The sequence below is a fragment of the Rhamphochromis sp. 'chilingali' genome (genome assembly GCF_963969265.1).
Source record: "Rhamphochromis sp. 'chilingali' genome assembly, chromosome: 21".
Taxonomy (NCBI): Eukaryota; Metazoa; Chordata; class Actinopteri; order Cichliformes; family Cichlidae; genus Rhamphochromis; species Rhamphochromis sp. 'chilingali'.
In genome coordinates, this window is record NC_137949.1 from 20,764,761 (window position 1) to 20,788,543 (window position 23,783).

Below are 23,783 nucleotides of genomic sequence, written 5' to 3' on the forward strand. Positions count from 1 at the left end.
TCTCTCCCAAATGAACGGTGGCTTTTTGTTGAAGTATCCCAGCATCTAATGTTTGCTTGGCATAGAACTGTAATGTTTACCCTTCTCGGCCCTTTCTTTCGTCCTCCTTGCCTTCCTCCCTGCCCCTCTTGCTCTCCAGAATCCCGTCTCCCTTCTTTTTTTTTTTGTCTCCCTCGATAATTTCCTGTATTGTTGACAGTTGATTCAGATGTAGATGAAAGAAGCCTTTCAACTTCTCTTCCCCCATCTCCTCCCTCCCATCCCCTTTTCCATTGCATTTTTCTTTCCTCTTCTCTTGGCTTCTTCTTTTGCTAATCGTAGTGTTTGATAAAATAATTCAAACAATCTCAGTCTCAGAGTTTCAGTCTAAAATAAGACAGACAGGATTTCTCAAATGTGATGCAACTGAATGAATATTTTTGGAAATAAATATTTACAAAGACTGTCATGAAAGGTCATTGAACTTCCTCTTAATGCTTTTTTGCAAAGAAAATAGTAACAGTGTTCATTCACTTTTAAGTAAACATCTTTATAATGACTGAACTAAACAACCTAATAGGGCATTTAAAAAATGAAAACAAACTGCTGTTCTTATGCAGCAGATTTATTACATTTTGACAGTTAAAAGAAACGAGGAGCTCGTTAATGAATTAAATGATTGATGGTTATTTTCTTGTCAGTAATTTAAATAATAGGTTACCCTGGGTCATTTTCAGAACCCCTTTAGACTCCTGGTTAGGCAAAAGCTATTTCAAGGCATATACCTGGAAACTATACAAGTAATTTCCCCTTTGTTTTGATGTTTTACACACTGAATGTTGTGTGTTGGTGTCTGCCAATGTGCTGCATGGAATACACTCTAGCTTGACCCTTACACCAGTCACTTAAAGAAAGTTATAATGGTTAATTAAGCTTTTGTACCATTTTAGTAACTTAGCAAAATTTGACCTGTTCTGTTGATATCCAAGCATCACTGCACATGAACAATGTTAAACATGATTCACTTCTCTCTTTGTTTAAGCAGAGCTAATGAATATAATCATTAGTTGCAGCCATATTTCTATATGAGGGTAGATGACGCATAAGCTGGAACAGTACTTAAAGTCGAGCCACAAGCAGAAATTTGAGCCACGTATATTCGAATACCTTACGTGCATTTCAATGCACAGCAATACTGGCACATGATTCAACTTGTGCCCTCGCTTAAATCTTTGATTTTACCAACTGGTGCTATTGAAACATCTCACCTGCTGAGACACAGACTAATAGTTAACGTGATAGAGTCAAAGAATTTTGACAAAGAGGTAAAAGTTTCACAACAAGAAGGCCGGCTGCCAAATTTATCATCAACTTAGTATCTAAGGTAAAAAAAAAAGAAAAAAGGTTTGAATGATTCAAATGAGGTGTGTATCTCTCGGTCACCCTGCCCTCCTTTTGCCCTTTCACAGGCCCTAGGCGGTATCATCCATAGAAATGGCTTGTTGAAGAGATGCCTCTGTGTGAGCATGCACAGTCAGCTGGCCAAAGACATTAATTGTGCATATATATATAATATATATATGCACACAAAGACACAGACACAGCCTTGATTTAACACATATGCATGAAATGTACACACTCAGTTAACTTTATGTGCTTGTATTAGCATGCCAGGCGTGTTGGTGTTGCTGGTTGGCAGGCCCATGGAAAGTTCCGCCAGTCGTTAATGGCTGTTTTTATGCCTGGCTGTGAGCATTTTGAGTGTTTATCTCAAGTGTCTTAAATCTGCAGTTGGCTAAGTCTCTCTTGTGTGTGTGTGTGTGTGTGTGCACTGAAGTGGGGAACTGAATCTGTAACTAGTTATTTTCAGTTTCTTTTATGTTGTGAACCAAAATTAGAACTCATATAAGACTTCTTAGTATGCCTGTCTCTCTGTATGTGACCATCATTATTTGTATGTATGATTAATGCAACTGTGCGTGTGTGTGTGGCAGTGCTTCACATGTTGTCACTTCACATGGAGGATATATTTGGGCCAGATTTAAGGGTGAAGGGGAGGAATCTTAATTTGACTTCCGATCCGTTTCTTAGAGGATCCTGTCATTAAAACTAACAAAGAAACAGCCCCGTCCAAACTATCACATGAACTAAGCAAACTGATTGGTTGTGACACATTGGATGAATTATTTATATCGGAAGTGTCAGAAGTTATTTTTTAAACGGAAGAAAACATTGTGGTTGGAGTAATGGAAAGTGGAAAGCATCGTGAAATAACATGTTTAGTCAGCAGAATGAAATCATAGCAAAACCATGAAGCAGGGATTTGTGCGACTAGAAATGCCAGGCTTTGTATCCAAATAGCCATATGCACACTGTAGATTGTGACCTTAAAGAGTGATCTTACCCCAAAAGGTCATCGTGTGCAAGGTTTCTGCCAAGAAAGTTTTCGATCGGGCGGTTCCTTAAACTTCAGACAGAACAGTGGAGCTGCATATGTGCAACAACAGCAAAAGGAAAGAGACGGCGATGAACGATTTTAAGCTGAACTCGTAAATCAGTATTAGTTAATAACACTTTCCTGGCTCCTTATTCCCTGTTTTTGAACTTCTTTATAGTTTTTTTTCTCTAGCCGATTTATATGTGTAAAAATGCCTAACACGAGCAGAAGGCTAATAACTTACAGTGGCTACCTTGAGAGTTGCAGCTATTCTCCTTAAAGGAAAAGAAAATCCTGGCGCTCATCAACACCTGAGCTCGACGTAAGCTTAAATGGCCACACTTCTTGTAAAACACTGATGTTATCATTGTGATCTTTTGGCCATGTTGCTCACCATTAGTTTGGGGCTCAGCAAAAGGAGGAAATAAATGCTCAGTAAAAAATATTAGATTTATCAGCGAAATGTAAAAATGATGAATCTCAAAGCCTCAAGCTACGGATGCTAACGTAGCCTGCTAACACCCACAGGTTAGCCTGTCTTTTTAACACGATCTGTCATGTTGAATGCTGAGCTGTGATATTTCCTGCTCCAAGGTGCACACTTGACTTTTTGACCGTTTGTTTTAATAAATTAAAATAACCGTGACAACTTATTTGACATGGCACCAGTTATTTTGAAGCTCGATCTGACTAAATGTTTAGTGAACGGGGACGAGAAGGGGAATGTCTCTTTCCATTTTTCATAGCAGGCCTCTTCCTCTTGCTTTCAAATGTGAAAGATTAATCCTCGAAAGCTACTGATGATGCAGCAGTAAGACCTGCTACTGCCTGACCAGTGAGAAACTGATCAGAGGAGAGCATATTGGCCATTGACATATCCGTGAAAACAACTCTAGTTTTCATTATGTGTTACAAATGGCACCTGTAAATTGTAACAATGAGAAATCCTTAACTGCTTGGCCTAGTTACCTTAATAACTTATAAGTAATTAAGAGGGTGTTTTTAAAAAAAGATTGAAAAGTGTATCTTCAAATTATTTAAGCTTTGTGCACACATGGCCTCAGACCTCTGTTTTCTTGAACTTTTCTTCCCCTTAGCTGCAAGCAGGATCACACACAAATCAATAAAATATTCCATACTGAAATCCACAGACACAGCACCCCCTCCCCTCCATCCCCTCTCTCCCCTCCCCAAAGTAGTGTGTGAAATCCTGAGGCTGATTGAAGAGAAGGAATGTGACCCTGTGACCCCAAGCTGTAGGGAGGGGTGTTATAAGTGTGTGTGTGTTTGATCGTAGGGAGCAAGTGATTGTATGTACACCTTCAACTGGCTTGCGATTCCCAGAAGTGTCTTCTCTCATTTTTCAGCCCAATTCAGTTTTCCTCTAATGGATTTAACACTGATGCGTGCACTCGCTCCCTCCTCTCTCTCTTTCACACACTCACACACATGCACATTCATAAACACAAGTACACAACAGGTTTCTCGTGTAGGTGTGACTAAATGATTTTTCTATCTCAGCGCCCACACAGGCATCTACACACTACTCACTGAGCAAGCTTTTCCTGACCCATAAAATCCGAGTCTCTCTTGGTGGTTTGTCTGCATCTACACACTCATCCATCTGCAAATGAGAGTTTGGGCTTCTCTGTGTGTGTGTGTGTGTGTGTGTGTGTGTGTGTGTGTGTGTGTGTGTGTGTGTGTGTGTGTGTGTGTGTGTGATAGGGGGATGGTGGTGGTTGGTTGGGGAGTAGAATTATTCACTTCTTGACTTTGCATGGCTGTCTTAATTAAGACTCATGGCATCCAGCCTCGATGGAGATCAGCATTAGTGGCTAAGACATGCTGTGTGTGCAGGTCTGGATGGCAGCAGGTCCACTGGCATTGAATGTGCGCTCTTTGTCTGGACTCTGCGGTTGTCCTCCTTCACCTCTCTTCATAGGCCGTTTGTAATGCAGAGCTAATTACAATGATTGTAGGTCACTTCATTGAAATACATAGTCTTTAAGAGGTCTTTAAGACAGAGAAGTTAGGTCTTTGGTAAAAGAAGAAAAAGTGATTTTTACTTGTCTAAATACAATTATGTTAATACTCATGTTTAAACACTCAGCGTGTTTAAATATCACAACTAACTCGTTTTTTTTTTTTAAATTGAGGTATTTTGCCATTGACATCATCAGACATCCAGACCAAACTCACTAAATATGAAAAACATGGGAAAGAAAAATTGAGAAATCAATACATTTTTGCTGTGCTTTAGCCTTGAGGCAAGTGTTATGGTGAACTCCTGCTATATGAATGAAATATGAATTGAAATAAAATGGAAAAATCTTTTGAATAATTGATTGCCAAAGTAGCCAAGTAAGTAATATTTAGTTAGTAATATTGGTCATAAGGTATAAATATGCACAGGCGCTCTAAAAGCAGTTTTTAACACATTCCCAAATGTGCTGGTTTTAATGTAATTTTTTTTTTGTCTTTTCTGGCTGGAGTTTTAGAATAAGAGTATTGTCTGCTGCTTGCTAGGGTATACAATGTATTATGTTCATGTGTGCCCATGCTGTGTATACTGGAGTTTAAGCATGCCTGTGCACCCTGTTGGTGTGTATTGTGCGTGTGTGTGTATGTACATGCTCGCTTGTCTGTGTGCTCGATGTGTGCAGTGAGGAGGAAGTGGCTGTGTTTGTTTAAACTAAGCACGCTCAGCCATGTGGGACAATTTAGCGGGAATCAGAGACCTATACCCCGCCCCCCACACCTCCCTCCCACCCACCATTCAAACTTCCACAAGTCTGTGCTGCTCTCCTCCCCCATTCTAACCCAAAACCTTCTGAATGGGCGGCTGTCTTTTGAAGGCTGAGGGGTTGTTTGAGAAGTTGAGCCAATAGTGTGGGGAGGTAAGAATGGAGGGGGAGGAACAGGGGCAGGGGAGAGCTGCAATAGGTTAAAGCTGAAAGTAGGGCCCAGGATGAGATGAGAAGATGAGGGAGGGAGTACATGGTGCACGGAAATCAAAGTTTAACTGTTCATTAGCTGCTGATTCTTTCGTGCGAATCAGCAGCTGAGCCTCAAAAAGCATGCAACCGCAAAAGTTGTATACAACACACACCCAGCCCTATCTAATCTGTCAACTTGAAGAAGATCCAGCTCTGCAGGCAAAGAATCTGATTTATGCTAAAGCACTGTATTACATGGATCCAACTGCATTACATGGCAATAACCTGGAAAAATGAGAGGAGGTAGTGGATGAGAGATGAATGAGAATGTGGAGCTAGTGTCCTATAATGGCATGCTAGCATAATATTTGGCCGATCTGAGATGTAAATGAAATGCAAATAGTGTGTTTATCAGTTTTGCTGAAAGTCTGCAATGTGGATAATTTTATAAAACGCATGTCGGTTATTGACTCCAGCGCTATCTTGCTTTGTTTCATTATTCTGTCACTTTTTCGACTTTGTCTTTCTCTTGTAGTCTTTGCGTTTAGAACTGTTTGACAAAGTAAAACACTTCTGAAAATGGCATACAGTCTTACCTAAAGGTAAAGATCAATAAGGTTTAGTGATTACTTGCTTGCAAAACCTGGACTTGAGACTTAAGACATACAAGAATTTCTTAACCTTTAATAATCTTTGGGTTTTAGGAGTAGATGGACTTTAATCTGCTGATTTCCATTTAACTTGGGCATTAGCAGGTTAGCCATGTTAAGCCAGCGCCCAGACGGCCTCTGTGTGTATGACGCCTGTCATGCCCACCAGTCAGACCAATTCAGCCTTTAGTCTCCTGGCCTGTAGGTTGGCCTTCCCCGGCGTGGCCAGACTGAGCCTTGGAGATCCAAGGTGTTAGGAAAGAGATTGCTGTGAGCTGTCCTTGAGCTGAGTTCTCAATCCTCAGCTTCTTTGGATCTGATGGGGAAAAGTCTTAACTGTTGTGGGATGGGAGGAAGACGGCAGAGAGGGAGGGATGATAGAGGGAAAGAGAGATGAGGAGTAAGGGGAGAAAAGGACAAATGGAGAAGAAAAATCTGGAAGCGCTGGCATGAAGAAGAGTGAGTCATGTTCATGTGCTTGTGGGAGAATAGCCACTTCCTCTGTAACACACAAAAACACCAACAAAATACAGAATGTTCTTATAAGACGTCCGCCAATATGTTTTATTTTTCCAGGGCTCATGATGATTATTTGTAATCAAGGAGACTGATGTATTTTAAACTGATCTACGTTTACAGTTTTTAAATGTCTCAATGTCATTATTTAGGACAAAAAAAACTTTTTTCAAATGCTCTGGTTTAATTATGTTATTGGTAAATTATTATATATGTCAGCATATTATTTCATTGTGTTTATTTTATATTGAGGCAAAAAGGAAACTGCTAATTACGTATTTTTAGTATAAGTGGGAAACTGGTTGTTTTTGACATCATATGACAATTTGGCACATGAACTTTGGCCAATTTTGGGATAATCAGGTTGGAAAATATTCCACACTTTTCCTTGAAACAGTTCGCTTCGAATGGGTTTGCAGGGAGCGTGAAGGAGGTGGTATACATTCATGCCCACTCCATAGCGGTGGGTGTATCAGACTTATTAGATGCACTATTTGCACAGTGATATATTACAACATCACCCTTTTATTTTGTACTAATAAGTCGATGGGCTATATGTACAAGCTAATGTCCTGTCACTTTTGCATTTAACTGTTGTGCTCTCATTTGTCGAGGGATGCCTGAGCAAGTCCAGGGCTGCAGGGCTGCTTGGATACAGCTATGAAAATGGATCATATGTAACACTGGCCAATTACATTTCTGCGCTCTCAAAAAAATCTTGTCACTGGGTTTCAAAATTCTTAGTTTCAGTTTCAGGCCACTAACATCTTTAAGTTAAAGGAGCTCTCAGCAGGAAGACAAGAGCGAGAGATTGGCGGTCTTGGGTGATGTAATTGATGGAAACATCTGACTGGGATGAATGGTATCACAGAGTCACTTTGTCTTTCTGTGTATGGCTATCTGCAATGCCTCTGTTTATACTCAGACTCTCAGACAATGACCCACATTATTTCATTTATTAGTTCCTTTCTTACGCATACACCTTTTTTCTCACACACAGGAGAGTTTTTGGATATAGATCTTCTCTCCTCTGAAGTTACGTCGGTGCTACGTGGCAGGCGTTGGACTGTCAGGCCTCTACTGTGGGTTTACTGCCTACTGGCCAAGCACACAAACACACACACAAAATCACACACACAAGGCCAACTCACAGCCGTACAGCTGCAAGAGGGAGGGCTTGCAGGCAGATGCACACATCTGCTGGAGCGGGCTGTGCTGTGCTAAAGCTAGCAGCAAACACATAACTCCCAGAGCAACACAGAGCTGATTGTAAACACTCTGCCTTCATAAATAGCCGGGGAAAAAGGGGAGAGCCTGTCTGAAACTCTTGGCTTGACCCTTAATTTACCGGATTCATTCAATTTTCTCTCCCTCTCCATCTCTTTCACTCACACAGTCTCTCACAGCCTGCTGTCTGCGGAATGACAGGCAGGACTAATGTTTGTTCTGCAGCAATAACACAATTAGAATTCCACACATTTCTCTCACCACACACTCAACCCTCGTCTCTCCTTGTTTTTACCCATCCCCATTCAGTCTCCTCGTCTCTCCCCTCTCTGGTCTTATCACTACCCCCACCCCTTCTTCTTTAACACCGCCTGTGCTGCCCTTCTCTACTTTAACAGATTACTATCAATACCTCCCTTTGTAAACAAGCAACAGATTATATGTATTTAATAACACCAAAATTGCTATTTTTTTCATTAAACTCCAGGCCTGTCTCAGCTGTTTGTGTGTGTGTTTGTCGGTGTGCTCTATTCTTGGCATAGTTCTCTTCATTCCACTGCTTTGCCACTTACGGCTTGATGCAAGTGATGTTCCACCATCCACCAATTAACCTTTCTCTGTCTTGCTCAGAGACACACAAACACACACGCACACACACCCTGGCTGGAAGTCCTCTCCCACAGCTCCTGACCTGAGTGTAAAATAGCCGTTTCCTCTTGATTTTGTTCCCAAGGAAAAATGATGCCTCACCTACACCCTCCCTCCCTCTCCCCCCTTCTTGTCATTCTCAGCTTCTCTCCTGTCTGTCTTTTTCGGCACTACCTCCTATGCTTCTTCACCTCTCTTTCTCTTAGACACTTTTTTGTGTTCCACTGTGTGTTGAGGGTGCTCTCCTGACATTGTGTGTGCTAATGTGCACAGTTATGTAACTGAATTCTCTCCTTGGGAATGGGCTGCCGCTTCTTGGAGATCAGCTTTTACTTCCCCGCCCAGTGCTCCGGCAACAGCCTATAAGGAGAGCTAATAGCTTCCCATCAGCCAGTTGGAAACATCGGTCGTATTTTGACAGGGTCGTGGAATGCGAGGAAGGCGGGGTCTTTCCAGGAAGCGCCTAGCAAAAGAGTCAAATCCTGGACTCCTGGGCTGAGCTACTTCTTAGGAACCCAAGTAGTCTGTGTGGCAACATGCAGATTAAAGGTGTAAGGATTTAGTTTGTGGTGCATTAGCTCTTAAAAGAAGTAGATGAGTTTAGGCAAAAACATTACATATCTTGCAATTCAAGTTATCTGAAGTTGGTCAGCATGCACACTGTCAACTTGAGTGACCATGTAAGAACTCCTTCCATTAACCCTTTTATTGAGGAACCATATATGGCTGCTTGGTTTGTAACATAAGACCATGAAAAAAGTTTAAAAAATCTTGTGTTAGAGTTGGCAATTTATTAAGAGTTAAAAAGCCTCAGTTTATGAGGGCACATGGGAGGAGAGTGAAGACTAACCTAAAGTCACTGAGTCATTAGTTTGCTGCCTATTTTACTGGCCTTATATGTGCATTGGGTATGTGGGTACATGGATGAGAGGATGACACAAGAGAAAGGCTTCGCTCAGGATGCTCAGTGTGTGTGTGTGTGTGAGAGAGAGAGAGAGTGTGAGTGCGAGTGAGGGAATGGGGAAAGAAGTGCTGAGGCCATCATTTACCAGGCTCCAAGTCTTGACTTGCCTACACTCTGGCTGCACGGTGATCTGCAGTATGCCTGGCATTCAGAGGAAACAGAAATAAATACAGGCAGACAGAAAATGAAAGAGAAAGAATGATTTTATTCAAGGTTTGAAACGGTGACAAGCATGTGATGTTTTTATGCAACATAGTAATAAAGTCCAAGATTTCCTCAGACACTGACATTAAGAGGAGCAGCATTCCTGCATTTCACATGAATAACTGCAAACTGTTAATAGTTTTTCATCTGCCTCTTGTTATGAGCAATCTGAAGCCAGTGACCGCAGTATAACCTTGGACACTTTTTTGGTATTCTCTAGGACTGCTTAAATGCACATCCTTTTGGGGATGTGGCAAGAAAAATTGCAGAAATTGCAAAGAAAAAGTGTTGCAGTAGAGACAGTAAAAGCCTGTACTGGTGAAGCTGAAGAAAGCTTTCAGGTCAGCATTAAAATTCAAGTTCTTCTCTACAGATAGTCCTAGTTTTATTTTATTTCTTGTAGTTGAGGAAGACAGCTGCTAAATGCACACATTTTGGAAATGGCTACTTTCTCTCTACTTTCATTGGGTTGCGTTGTGTAGCAGACACATTTTTTCACCTAAAACGTTGTTATTTGTCATGATTTCTAAAGCCAACACTGTTTATAGCAATGTCTACGTATGTTGTGGCATTGAGGTAAATTTTGCCTGATTTAGGGTTTTAAAAGAGACTCGTTAAAAGTGAAATGCAGCATCTGGCTGGTTTAGCTTGCCATTAGATGTGGTTTCTCTAGGTGCCGGATCTCATCTGTTCTGAAGGAAAAAGGGTGCCCTAAAGGTTTAAGTTTAGGTAGTTTGGAGAGGAGCTTGTTCATACACGGTATGAAGTGCAGCACGTGTGTGCGCTTGTATGTGTCCATTGCATTCCAATCCACCCGTTCAGAGTTCTTCTGCGTGGATGACATGTCATTACTGCAATTATAGGGCAAGAGGACTTCAGCTATAAGAGCACGCACGCACACACGCACACACACACACACACACGCACACGCACACACACACACACACACACGCACACATGCAAGCCAAATGCATGCAGTCAGATTGAAGAACAAGCTGAAACTCTGAATTTTGTTTGTCTGCTGCTCCCTCCCTCACATAAGCACACTGTCTGCATATGTGCAGCAAGCTGTCGGCCAATGTGGGACCCAAAAGAGGTTTCATCTTTTATAAATCCCCTCTCTGTCCTTCCCAAGTGTGTGTTCCTGTGTGTGTGTTTGTGTGTGTAAGCACAATCACAGCATTCCTTTTTGCCGTCCTCTCCACATTTTCTTTCTTTCTGCCCTCTGCTTCTCTCCTTCCCTGCACCCCCCTTCACTGTGTGTGTGTGTGTGTGTGTATTAGAAAGAGGGTGAAAGAGAGAGAGAGCAGGTTTCTCCTAGACTGAATACCTTTTGTAAAATGAGCTGGGGTTGAATGGGAGTGGTGTTTGTGGCAGTTTCCCACCATATGTAGAAGTCTCCCCCCCCTTGCCCAAACGCACAAACTTGTATCAATGCATCTGTGTGTGTGTATTAAAAACCAGCACAGATTCAACTGATAAGATTGGTTTTAAAAGGCTTGGACCAATCCCAGTTGTGGTGGCTGTTTTGTGTGCATGTGTGATCCTGTGTGTGCACTGCGGTGAACACTCATTCATTTAGTTTCTAAGTACTGACACCTGAGTGCATTCCTCAGTTTAACACACCCAGCATGAGAAATAAGATACCAGGTCTGTGCGTCTCTTTTTCTTTCTTATCTACTCTTCATTATCACATTTACATACACATCTAGATGTAGATATGCTTGTGCTGTACTAAGCAAATGAATAGCACAATCTATGTTTTGTTTATATAGGAAACTTGTGAAAAAAGCATATACAAGACGTTTAGAGCTCACGTATTACACCCACCTATGAAACTATTGTCACAGGTTGATTTCTGGGTCATCACTGATACCTTTCTGCAAATGTAACATTTCCAAATGTAACAAGCACAGCTAAGTTTCAGTTCTTCCTCTCGATATTTCATGTTCAACTTTTTTTTTTTTTTGTTGTTGTCCTCTCCACCTTAAATAAAATTCCCATCCCTAATAGAAACACAGAAGTGAGGCAGCAGCTGATGTTTAGAAAGTTAGGCCACATGATGTCTATTTATATATTTAGACACACACAGCAAGGACAAACCTGACATTGGTTGTTAACGGAACTGTTGTTGTGAATGTACAGTCAATATGCACGCCACATTTTAACACCTTTGTCACGAGGAAGAAAAATCAAAAAAAGATTTGATGAGGTTTTTAAACTTCAGCAACATGAAAATCAGTTGAAATTTGTAAAACCTGGTTTATGTTTGTTTTGCCTCTACACACAAGGAGGACTTAAAGAATGAAGTGCGCAATAGTAGGGCAGGGTGATATGGAGAGAAAAAAAGCCTAACACATTATTTTTTTCAATATCGGTTGATATTGAGATATACCACAATATAAATGAGATGTGAATATAAAAGGTGAATTTTGGTTTAAATATTATTTTCTGTCAAAACTAGAACATGATAAATGTACTGTTGAATATTGTAAGACCCTATTTTAAATAAATAACATAGTTATTACTATTATTACAAAACAAAATCTCAAAAAAAAAAAAAAAAACCCCAGACAGTTCAGTACATTTTCTCGTTATTTGGTATTTTTGATAAGTGTGTCAGACAGTTTCATAGTTCAGATTCCTGCTCAGTATTTTGCAGTTTGGTGAGAACTGCTACTTTGGCTGGAGGACACTTTTTGCACAAATAATCAAAACACCAAAATCCTGAATCAGCTTGAACTGTCTGAGACCCTGAAAGAGTTGTTCTGGATAATAGTGCTGAGATTCCATTTTTCTTTCTTTTGGGGAATACTGTGCAAAACTAGTTTGTGTGACAAACCGTTATCCAGGTCAGCACAAATGCTGGTTACTTTTAGTGTTCTTATCATAGCTGTTGGGCCATGATTGTTTAAACTGAGATAATCTAAAAATAAGTAGGGGTGTAACAAGTTTTGTAACCAGCACAAACTGTGATCAGTCGTAAGAATGATAGAAAATCTCTTTCTGGCCATGTTGTAACTGTTCATGCGAAACGTCTCTTAAAAGTCAACCTGCTTCCTGCCCAAGTGTCTTGACTTGTAGATTGCCTTCTCCTCCACTGCCTGTCCCATGATGATAGTAGTTTGGGGAACTGTGGGATTGCATCTGAAATCACTACTTATCTCTTTTTGTCATTCACGTCTAAAAAAGACTTGTGGTGTCAGTCATGTGTCACTGCGCGTCATGTGCTTTTAAAAAGACTGACTAAAAGCTGAACCTTTAGTTAATTTTAGAAGAAACCCATTTGTAGTGCATTACATCTATCAGTATGCTGTGACTTACATTGAGGCCAATGCCAAATTTCTGATTATACTTTTGATAAATTAATCTGGATGTTTGGGACAGAACTGAGTTGAAGGCAAATAAAAAGATAACAAGCCGGAACTTCCGACTGATTATATCTTAGTGTGTAAAAGAGTATAGAGCAAGGTTGTTTTGCTCAAGGTAATGTGCAAATTTACTTACAGTTAGTCAAAATATTCATTTCTTTGGTTACACAAAGCTCAACTTTTATTAAGACTAAAGGTTTTTACAACATTAACCTCTTTTACTATATAAGGCTGGGGATGTGTCTGGTAAGTTTCATTAACAGCTGATGAGTCAGGCACACTGATTTAGCGTTGCTGTGCAAGATGACTACCGGGACAAGGATGACATTGATTCTCTTCCCCCAGCTGGAGGAATAAAAGTGTCAGTTTGTGCAGCAGAAGTAGTAGATATTTACAGTCAGGAAGTGAATGTAGGTCCTGTGGCTTCTTTTACTTTCCTGGAGAAACCCCTTTTAGTCCCGCTGCTTTATTTTCTTTGCATCACAAACAAATGCGGTTCGGGAAGATGGAGAAGTAGAGCTGATCAGTTTCATCATGTCTTTTTAAATTCTTGTTTATAGGCAATTCATTCATAGAAGGAAAAAGAGAAGTGGAAGTTGGTGGTCTACTTTCTGCTGACAGGAAAAGTTCTCCGTTGGACTCTTTGAATGGGGTTTATTTTTTGCTTAATGTGATGACTTCAGTAGCTGTTTTCAAGACAAGATTTAATGCCAGGCTCTGGAGATTTTACCTGCGTCTGTTACACAAATGTGTGTGTATGTGTGTTTATATTTCCTTGGCTGTGTAAGTGATGGTAGGGAGAATGAGGTGTGAAGCAGACGACTGGAAGTAAATCAGACAGTCTGTTAGGTGGTTGTGAATATCCATTATGCTTCATCAGGATGGACAAACTGGAGTCATTGGGCGTGTGTGTGAATGATGAATGACTGTATGAGTAACGACTGAAGTTATGAGGTCAGTGCTGCCCCTGAATATCTGGGGTTTTACTGTGTGAGTGTGTATATATCTCAGCTCAGAGTATGTTTTACTCTATGCATCTTTATGTTGGAGAGGCAGTTTCCATGCTTACACAAGGCTTTCTGCCATACTGACACACGCGCACACATACATACACACAAACACGCATACACACGGACAAGTGGTTGATTGTTTTCTGGATTCAAGATGGAATTTTTCAATTTAACATTTTATCCCCGCTGGGAATCAACACCTTATTCCTCCTGCATTCCTTTGGGGAACAGAAACCACCGACTGTGTTTGTATAACTGTGCATGAGTGTGAGCACGGTGATGTCTGAAGCTGTCAGCAGCTAAATGCGCCCGGTAATGATTCCACTGTATAACAAAGGGTATTATTCATTCATCATTGCATTAGATTTCCAAATATGTACATGGGATTTGTTCGACAACATGCAACAGTTGCAAAACAAAGTGCGTATTCCCTCTCTTGTGTGTCTGAGGCGATTTTTACAGAATCAACAATGAAGCCTGCATCACAGTGGAAATAGTTTTGAGTTTTTTATTTTTTTCATAAAGTTGCTTCTACACTATGTAATTTTACACATCACTTCCTCCAAATTGCAGCAAAAAGGTTGTGTTTAAATTTGGAGAACGTCAATGCCAAGAAATGATATAAGACATCTGTAAGCTGGATAAAACACCATTGTATTTGTTTCCAGGCTGCTCTGTGAACGAAAGGTAATAATTTGACATTTTGGAAAATAAACTAACGGCATCTTTTTCAACAAGAGGAGGAATTTAATACCTTTGATATCGTATTTCTACCTCCAAAGGTGTCTAAAAAATGACCCTCACATGGACTTAATGTAGGGATCCTGTTATTGCTGATCATAAACCATAACAAGATCTTTTTTTTTTTTAGTTTTACAGTCTATAAGGAATAAATATGTCAGTTTTGAATTTTGTTACTCAATTTTTGTTACATTTGGTTTCTGTGTTTCCACCTTCTTTCGGTTTTTTATGCTAAGCTAATAAGTCTTATGGCCCCAGATCGAGACAGAAACGTGAAATTGGTATTCACCTTCTCATCTTAATCTCAGGAAGATTTTTTTAAAAAAGTTCTCAAACACTCTTTGTGTTTGTATTTTTTTTTTTTTTTAAACAATGTGGATTTTCCAGCTGAAAATTCTACTATTATGCAGAAAACACTTCCTGCAAGTGATACCCAACGCCAGGTTTCTATTTGCATCGTTCACATAATGCACATTAGAATCTCATTTCTGCATGCGATGAATTTCCTTGGGAACTTTGAGTTTGTTTTAGGAACACAAGGTCATGTACTGGAATGTACTTCACCTAGTTTGCTCTCTATTTATTATCTGTGCTGATCTTACAGTTGCTTATCCCCTCTCTTCCTCTCTGCTAGCTTCTGTGTCTCGCTCTTCTTTTTCCTGGCAGAGCCGACAGTGGTGTTGCCATCTGTCTGTGATGTGTCCTGGACAAAACTCTGTGTGTGTGTGTGTGTGTGTGTGTGTGTGTGTGTGTGTGTGTGTGTGTGTGTGTGTGTGTGTGTGTGTGTGTGTGTGTGTGTGTGTGTGTGTGTTTTCAACGCAGGATGGCCAGGCTGAGCTGGGAACGGGGCTCAGATGGAGTCAGAAAGACAGTTAAAGACAGACAAAGAAAAAAAAAATAAGAATAATAAGAAGAGAAAGATTGAAAACTGTTAAAACTGTGTTCAAAGAGTGGTGTGAGTGTGTTTTTAATGATGCGACAGTATGAGCCACAGCTGTATGATCCACTAACCCTTCTTGTGACCTTGTCTGTGCTAGAAGACGACCAGCTGAAAGAGAAGTCGCACACTAACATGCAGCTGTTTTCTCTACAGTCCTTTTAGCGAGCTTGTGAGTGAGTGCAATGGATATCTCATAAGTTTCCTTCACTTAAAGTATTTGATCCTGTATGTGTATCATATGTGTGCTAATAGCAGCTTAGAGCCATTAGTCAGTAGCTCCTTAGCTGCGATTTCACTCAGCAGCCTTAAATTTAAACCTGTACGTCACTGAGAAATCCACCTCTGGCAATGAACCTGTGCACGTCTGTATGTGTGTGCTTATGTATGTGTTTATGTGTGAGCTTCGGTTGCTCTTGCAGAATATTTTGGCCGGGGTTCCTGGATTTACCTGTTGTATATGCGTGGGTGTGTATATATTTCCCCCATCTGCATGAGTTACATGGGTGATGTAACTGTACCTCAGTGGTACACTTGCGTGTTTATCTACGTGGTTTTCGCTGTGTGTACGTAGAAGTACATACATTTTGACTGTTAAGGTTAGGGTTTGCCACTTGGTTTTCAGCCCTAATGAAGACCACGTGCGCGGCTGACACATGTCGCTTGGCTTCCTTTAAATTCTCCCCCTGTAGCCATTTAGGTGATGCCATGTTATTTTCCACTTAAGATGAATGGCACTGGTTGTTGTTTTTATTTTTTTCATAGTTATGCTTTTTGGTTTTACTGCTACCGCTTTATTATGCAAGCAAAGAAACCATCTCCAGATTTAGCTCCCAGTTACTCTGCAAAGAGTGCCAGCACAGCTGACCTCAGAAGACCTGAAAAGACGTCCCATTCCTGCAGCCTCTTTGCATGTTTACATGTAATGCTCGTCTTCTGTGTTATATTTTCAAAGCTACGAGCAGGTGCAGTTATCCTTATTCACCTATAAGAGCCAGACCATATTCATTTAGTGTTTCTTTCATAAAATTAATCCTCCAAACAGGATATAATCTCTCCTCTATTTTACCAGACTATTGCTGGTGGGAAGAGCTTTGAATTAGTCTCTCACTCTAATCTCCATTTTCCTTTGCCTCTTTAATCTTTTACCTTTATATTGACATGATATGACTTGTTGTATTTTATGAAAGCTGATATGCCTGTGCAAATTCATTGTGAGCTGAAACAGTGGAATAATGCCCCTTTTCTATGTGTTTTCTCTTATGCAAAACTGTATTTTTTTGTTATACTTGCTAAAATCAATCTTGCTTTATCTCTGCGTTTGTCTGCAAACTTTTTAAATTCTTTGCTGTAGCTCATTCTAGTTTTATTCTTTTGAGTATATGTCGTTGTATCATTTTTCACCTCTACCTCTGTTATTAGAAATATAACACTTAAAAAAAAAATCCAAGATCTTATCCACATAGGAATGAAAACTGTTTTGGCTACAGTTAAACAAAGCAGACAAATTTAATAAAAGTGCCTCAAGAAGGTTTTCACGCTCACATGAAGTGGAAAATTGCTTTGTTAATCAGGAATCTGCACAGTAAACACTAATGCAAACACACTGGGAGGCTGGCAAAATACAGGTGGGGCACAGTCTAGATTTAATTTTAATTGCAAAATGGTTAAATATTTGTTACCGAGAGTTTAGTAGAAAGTCAATGTCTTTTTAGTGTCTGCCCATTCAGAATGAAGCTACATCCAGCAGCTCATAAGTTTACTTTAACATAAAAAACTCAAAGCCTTTTTTTATAACTCAGTTTATGTGAAAATTAAACAAACTAGACTTAATTTGTGACTTGGGGAGCTTTGTCGGTGGATTGTGTTACATTAAAATGGAGCCTATCTAGCTGCTTCAACCCGCTCCCAGTCATTGTGGCTAAGTCAGGCTAGCTGTCCTCTTGGTCCAGGTCAATATAAAAAGGAAAGACATTTTGCCAAGATGGACATAAGCATATTTCCCAAAAATGTCCAACAATTCCTTCCAAAAAGTAGGTTTGATGGTCTGAAACTAAAAATCTGGTCAGACAAGAAATGTGTTTGAAATATAGCCAACAGTAGCTTCAAAGGAAATCATTCAGCACAAGGAAGTTTCAGACTTTTAAATGAATGAATGCTCGTAACTAATGTATTTCTTATTTCTGTACTTTCCCAGGTAGGGCAGTTCAGTCAATTTCTCCATGAATGTACGTCACAATGATGATGACAGACCAGATTCCGCTGGACTTGGCTCCGCCCCCCCTCCTGAACGGGGAGGTCCCTCTCATGCCTCACATGGTTAACGGCGATGCGACACAGCAGGTAAATACTCGCTCACGCTGACACGAACAAACGCACACGCATGTCTGCAATGTGCATTTCCTGTACATCAAACAGTACAGCGCACACTTCTCTGTTGTCAGTTGAGCACCTACCACACGGATTGTTGCCATAAAAATTGCTAGAGAAAAGCCCTCGTGTGTCACAGAAGATAAACTACTAAATACATACAGGTATATTCAAATGCATTACTTATTCCTTTGGCGCAGCTTTAAAGGCAATATTTAAAACACTGAATGGCTTTATTGATAGATTTCAAACCTTTACGTGTGCAAACTTGCAATAGTTTGCACACGGACATCTGCTTCTCTGTGACAGACCGATCTTATCAGGTGCTGTAGAGCCAACTGGATCACCTTCAGAGTACAAAACCGCACCCGGGCTTTGCACAGGCAAAAGGAAGCGATCGGCGTAATGAAAAGCATCACAGTTAATTCACCTCGGTCTAATCTTGTTGTCACACACACACTTTTTTTTTCTTTTTTTCCCCCACACTGTGTGTTTTTGGTATATGAAGGATGATGATGTTTATGCACCATCCCCAGCCTGTTCCCTCACAGTCCAGAGGAAGCATCGTGGGAGTGTTTTGGCTGCAACACATAACAGTTATGGGGGGGTTTTGGCTGCGGCACACAGCAGTTAGGGCTCTCTTTTTATTCTAACACCCTGCAGTTTAAAACTTGGTTCCCAGTATGGAATCAGTGATCTAGACCGATGATTATATAGATTTGACTCTGCGTGTGTGTGTCTATTTGTTTGTTTCTTGGTCTGTCTGCGTGTACGTGTGTGTATTCGTTTCTGTGTGGGCACGCAAGTGTCTGTGTTGAGTCTGAATACATACTTACGTGTTTGTCGGCTTGCTTCAGTTTCAGCTTCCTTGTTTCTTTATCCACCTACCTTCACCTGTTTATGATTGTGTTTATCAGTCAGTGGCTTTGGTACATGCAACGAGATCATGTATACATACATGCCTGTTTTTGTATAAGAGCGTTCTGTCATAATTTGTCTGTAAAAACAAAATTCACTATGGAGGCTCTCTCATCACATCAAATCCAACAGTGTGTTCAAATTCTTAGTTATATTTTAGAAAAATTAGTTACTATCTAATTATCTATTGTGATTAAAACAAATATCAAAATACTTTTAATTGTCCTACTGTAATAGTATTTAAATATATAGAAACCTGAAGTAGCTGAATAATAATGTGCATCAATGTAGTCAATGAGAGGCTCCAGTTACAACCTTCTATTAGCTATATTATTGGGATCTACAGTATTGGTCACATTTCTTTGTTGTAGGACGGTCAGTTAGTTTTACATGCCGAAGAAATGCCTATAAATCATTTTATTCAGTTTCAATTGGAGTGCTGGTCCTTCTGAGAGTTTGTAACCACATAATGGACTTAGGCACGCTAATTTATTATTGACTATTATTGCTTAAGCTATGAAATCCATCTGCACTCTGATTAAAGACATTTATTTTAGTTATTATCTGTAAAGCACTGTCCAAAACATTTGCAATATTCAGACATTCATATCCATTTCCATATCTGGCCACTGTTGTGCATGAGACTTGTAAGCCATAGTGGAAGGGGTCTGTTTAAACCTGAAAGCCTAAACACAAATGTATTTGTGTTTAGGCTGTCTACTTCTTTAGTTTATGATCAGTGCATCAGAATTATGGGTCAGAGACTAGTGAGTAAAAGGGAAGGACACGCTTCCCTTCAATATTTCTGAGGAATTTTCTTGTTAACCTATGGCAGTGATAGTAGTGAGGAAATGGTGCAAAGCTTCTCCGCTGTACTTGTTATAGGTGCCTTTCCAGATAAATATCTAAAGAGAGAAAGAAACACTAAAAGTGGACCGAAGACAGTTCAAAACATAAAAGCTTTAGTGACAACCATGTTGGTGTGAAACCAGTGTACTGTACAAGATCTTAATGAACATATTCACAACAGCTCAGAATCACTTCAGACCTTAAGGAACATGAGAGCAAAGATGGTAACCCATGCAGTTAATGATATAGCTCAACAACATCACACTACCACTTTCACACCAAAGAGTGCCATTTGCATTCAAAACTATAAGGTGATGTAATTGCACTAGTTGTAATCCTGTTTCAGTTACTCTTTTGCAGAGAAAGTCTATGGAAGTGAAAATAGACCCTAAAACCTAGAACTGTGAATGATATCCTGTGGTCCAAAAGTGCCCATAGAAACATTGAGTGAAATGTTTTCAATATGCCACTTTTTATGTAAAATGTTGAATAATGTCAGTATGGGTTTGCTAATTTAACTTCCCGTGTTTAATAAAGAGCCCTGCTCTTGCACTTTTGTAATTTGTAATTGATGCCTTTTAAAAGGAGCTTTTAAATCATAAATCACAAGTGGTTACACTTAGAAGCCTTTTCTGGTTTTAATCTTAAAAAATATGCTTGTTTTCTATAATCCTAACTAAAGGTAGAAGAATTGGGTCACTTTGACTTAATCACTACTGACTGAGTCATTATAGTCTCATTAATCAGTCATAATATCAAAACAAATGTGCTACATGATTATTTTGCGCATTGAGTGATCTTGACATGTGATGGTATAACAGTACACAGACACACACACATACACACCTACATGGTCTAATGCAGGGGTTTTCTCAATCCTTGGGAAACATGGGTCACCCTGTGCTGGGGGTTCCCATAGCAACAGCAGCCGCTGCAGCAGACAGAGCAGGAAGTGTGTGAGTGTGTGTGACTGAGGGAGAGGAGCAGGTTAGCGCTGAGATGGGAGAAGATGCAGTCACTACAGAAGGAACGTAGGATATGAGGATTTTACAGCGGCACACCTGTAGAGCATAGACAGGGCTGTGCCTGTGTGTGCATGCGTGTGTGCCTGAATACGTGTATGTGTGTGTGTGTGTGTGTGTTTGTGTGCAATGGAGGGGCACCTGTTTCATGTGTACAGCCACGTGTACACTCTGAACAATCTGTATGCGGAAAATATGACGGTAAGGTGCATGCGTTCTCCCCTCAGGCACATTAGGTAGAAGCGCTGAGAAATCGAAACGATGTCATGTGTTTTGAATTCATTTGTGTGCGCTCACCTGTCTGTGTGTGCGTCCATCTGTCTGTTAGATGTATTTGTGCATACTTGTTTTATTCTTGTAAGAGTGGTTAAAAGATGAAGGCTTTTCTTAAATAAGAGTCTGTGAGATGGCAGCAATAGTGTCACCATTAGCTTTTCTAACACCTCATTCATATGTGTGAACTCTCTGCCGAACTATGAGAGCCGATGGTTATTGTGTTATGTCACTGCTGCAAGCTCTGCCTAGCTGAGTATCTGTCCTGTTCTGTGATTGCTAAAGAAAAATGTTTAATACATGTTTTTCCCCTTAAATTATAGATATTTTTGTCACAAAGTTTGATTGATTCTTTTTTTGTTGTTGTTTTTTTTATGTGTTTGTGCAGGTAATCCTGGTGCAGGTGAACCCGGGGGAGACGTTTACTATCCGGGCAGAGGACGGCTCACTGCAATGCATCCAGGGTCAGTCCTCTACGATATTATTACGTTATCATATTAACATGTAGCCTGGTGGCCGCTCTGATGTTTGTCACTGTGAGACAGAGTATTACCCATCATTTTAATTATATCCTGGCTGAACAAGATTTAAATGAGATCTTTGGGCTGACTCCTAAAAGTTAAAAACATTTATGGAAAAACAAATAATGTTAATGCAGTCTATGCTTAGAAACCTTTGATTGGTAAATGTGAAAGCAAATAATCGACTTTTACTTTGAGTATTATCCATTACCAGAGAAAACCATAGCAATGTCAAAGGAGTAGCTGTCCAATAAAGTCTCAGAGAGTTTTCAAAAGTCTTCCTTTCTACCTGGTCAGACTTAAATCCCAGACAGTCTGCCAGTACATGGTAGAGCCAACACAGAGAGACAGACATTTCAGTTCTCATGTGTTTGCACATGCAGACCAGTAAGTTACTTATTTTTAAACAGTCCGTATTAGTGTGACTGTATCATTAACCACCACAATGGCTAATGGTTTAATGGTTTATTTTTCTAACCAGAAAGCCTGGAAATGAAGTGTTTTCAGCTGGATTTCAACCCTTTTGAAATTCCGAGTGTATATATAAGACTACAAATGCAGAAACTCCAGAAACGGTGAGACCTTTTAGTAGACTGGTCAATAATGCAGGAAGAACTTTGGAAGAGGAAACGGAAAGCAAGTGGAATGGGATCTAAGGGTGTTATCTCCAAATGAAGTACAGCTAATTGAAAGCATAGTCTACACAATGACAGATTTAGACAGAGTGGGCAGCCATGGCTTCACTGTGGTTGCATCTGATAGCAGTGCATGAAAAGACTGGAAATACAAGCCACTTAGGATCGCTCAAAGACGGAAGGAGGTGGCAGTAACACAACTCTGCTGAAATTGTGTCTCACTTTGATGATGTCAGAAATGTAACTTTGAAAGGACATCTTTGTTTTCTTCTCAGTCTTTTTCAATCTGCATCTTCTTCACTCGCTCCTTCTTTTTTTTTTTTTCAGCCTTTGAATTTTTTTTCTGTAAGAAAGAAAGACAGACAGCAGTCTCGACTCAGTCACTGTCGCCCATTTATTAAAAAAACAAAACAAAAAAGACGCATTACCACAACACTGTGTTGTAACAAATGGCATCCCACCACCTTTTCCTCCACCCGCCTTGTAATTCAATTTTCCCCTCAAATCAGAGAGACTGCTCCAGGCAGAGCTATGGGCACAGATAAAGCCAGATAGAAACGGTGCATGATTTAATGGATGTATGCAAAGATGGGAAGATACAGTTGCCAGATAAGATAAGTGAATTAGTGACTTGTAGAAAAACAGCTAAACGACAGACGAAAGAATGGTTTAATGTAGAAAGTGGATATATGAGAGGGATACCAGACAGTGATTTGCAAAAAGACACAGTACTGATGTAGCTGGGATCTGCCATCTTTCTGTTTGTTTGTGTGGTTGCGTGTTTGTACTTGAAAATTTGGCATCGAAGGCACAATGTGTGTCTTTGTGCACCTTTTTGGTGCCTTTTACTACAGTCGCAGACAGCAAATTAGGTGGAACATTACAGACTTTGAGCCCTCTTTGAATGCAGATATTATTAATGTGAAGGACCACACACGCACAAACACACATACGCACAAACTTTCTCTCTATCTTAGTCGGCAAGAGGTCACTGAGTTTAATGAAAGCTGGAGTGTGGCAGTGTGTTCCGAAGGATAACTGAGTTGCACTTTAGAGAGACTCAGTGTGATTAGTGAGACCTCAGAGGTTCGTGTTCGTGCATGCTTGTGTATTTGTGGCCCTGCTTGTGTGTTTGCATTGCAGTGTACTTGTGTGCAAGTGTGTGCGACAGAGCAAGATTACAGAGACCTCAGGGCACAGCCAGGAACCAGCTTTTATATAAAGTAACCTCTGTTTCGCTGCTGCAGTGTGGTACGTGCATGCATGCAAACATGCATATACGTACACACGCAGACATGGATGCTCTGCCAAGGCAGGACCAGCCTGAAGACGTCAACGCAGCAGCCAGAAAAGATTCTTTCATATGAACCACAAGACCTTCCTTCTCCTCTCCTCACTTCTCTTCCCTTCCTTCCTCTCATCATCTTTTCCTGCTACCTCCCTCCCTTTTCCTTTTTATTCCTCTCGTTCATCTGTCTTGACCTTAAGGCAAACCTGGAGCAGAGAAGAGGCTATTGTATTTGCCGGATTGATGTTAAGTACTGCTCATTAACCACACCCCTGCTAACTGCTACA

At 40.3% G+C, this 23,783-nt stretch overlaps 1 protein-coding gene across 3 annotated transcripts in view; it reads left to right on the top strand.

Annotated features, from left to right (window-relative positions):
• fndc3ba (fibronectin type III domain containing 3Ba) overlaps positions 1-23,783 on the top strand; it is an 88,626-nt gene that overhangs the window by 3,945 nt on the left and 60,898 nt on the right. For all 3 annotated transcript variants that reach the window (XM_080870703.1, XM_080870705.1, XM_080870704.1), the window contains exons 2-3: positions 17,818-17,963; positions 21,441-21,516. In XM_080870703.1, coding sequence (XP_080726829.1) covers positions 17,847-17,963; positions 21,441-21,516 — 193 coding nt within the window. In that variant the 5' untranslated portion in view covers positions 17,818-17,846. The remainder of the gene's footprint in view (positions 1-17,817; positions 17,964-21,440; positions 21,517-23,783) is intronic.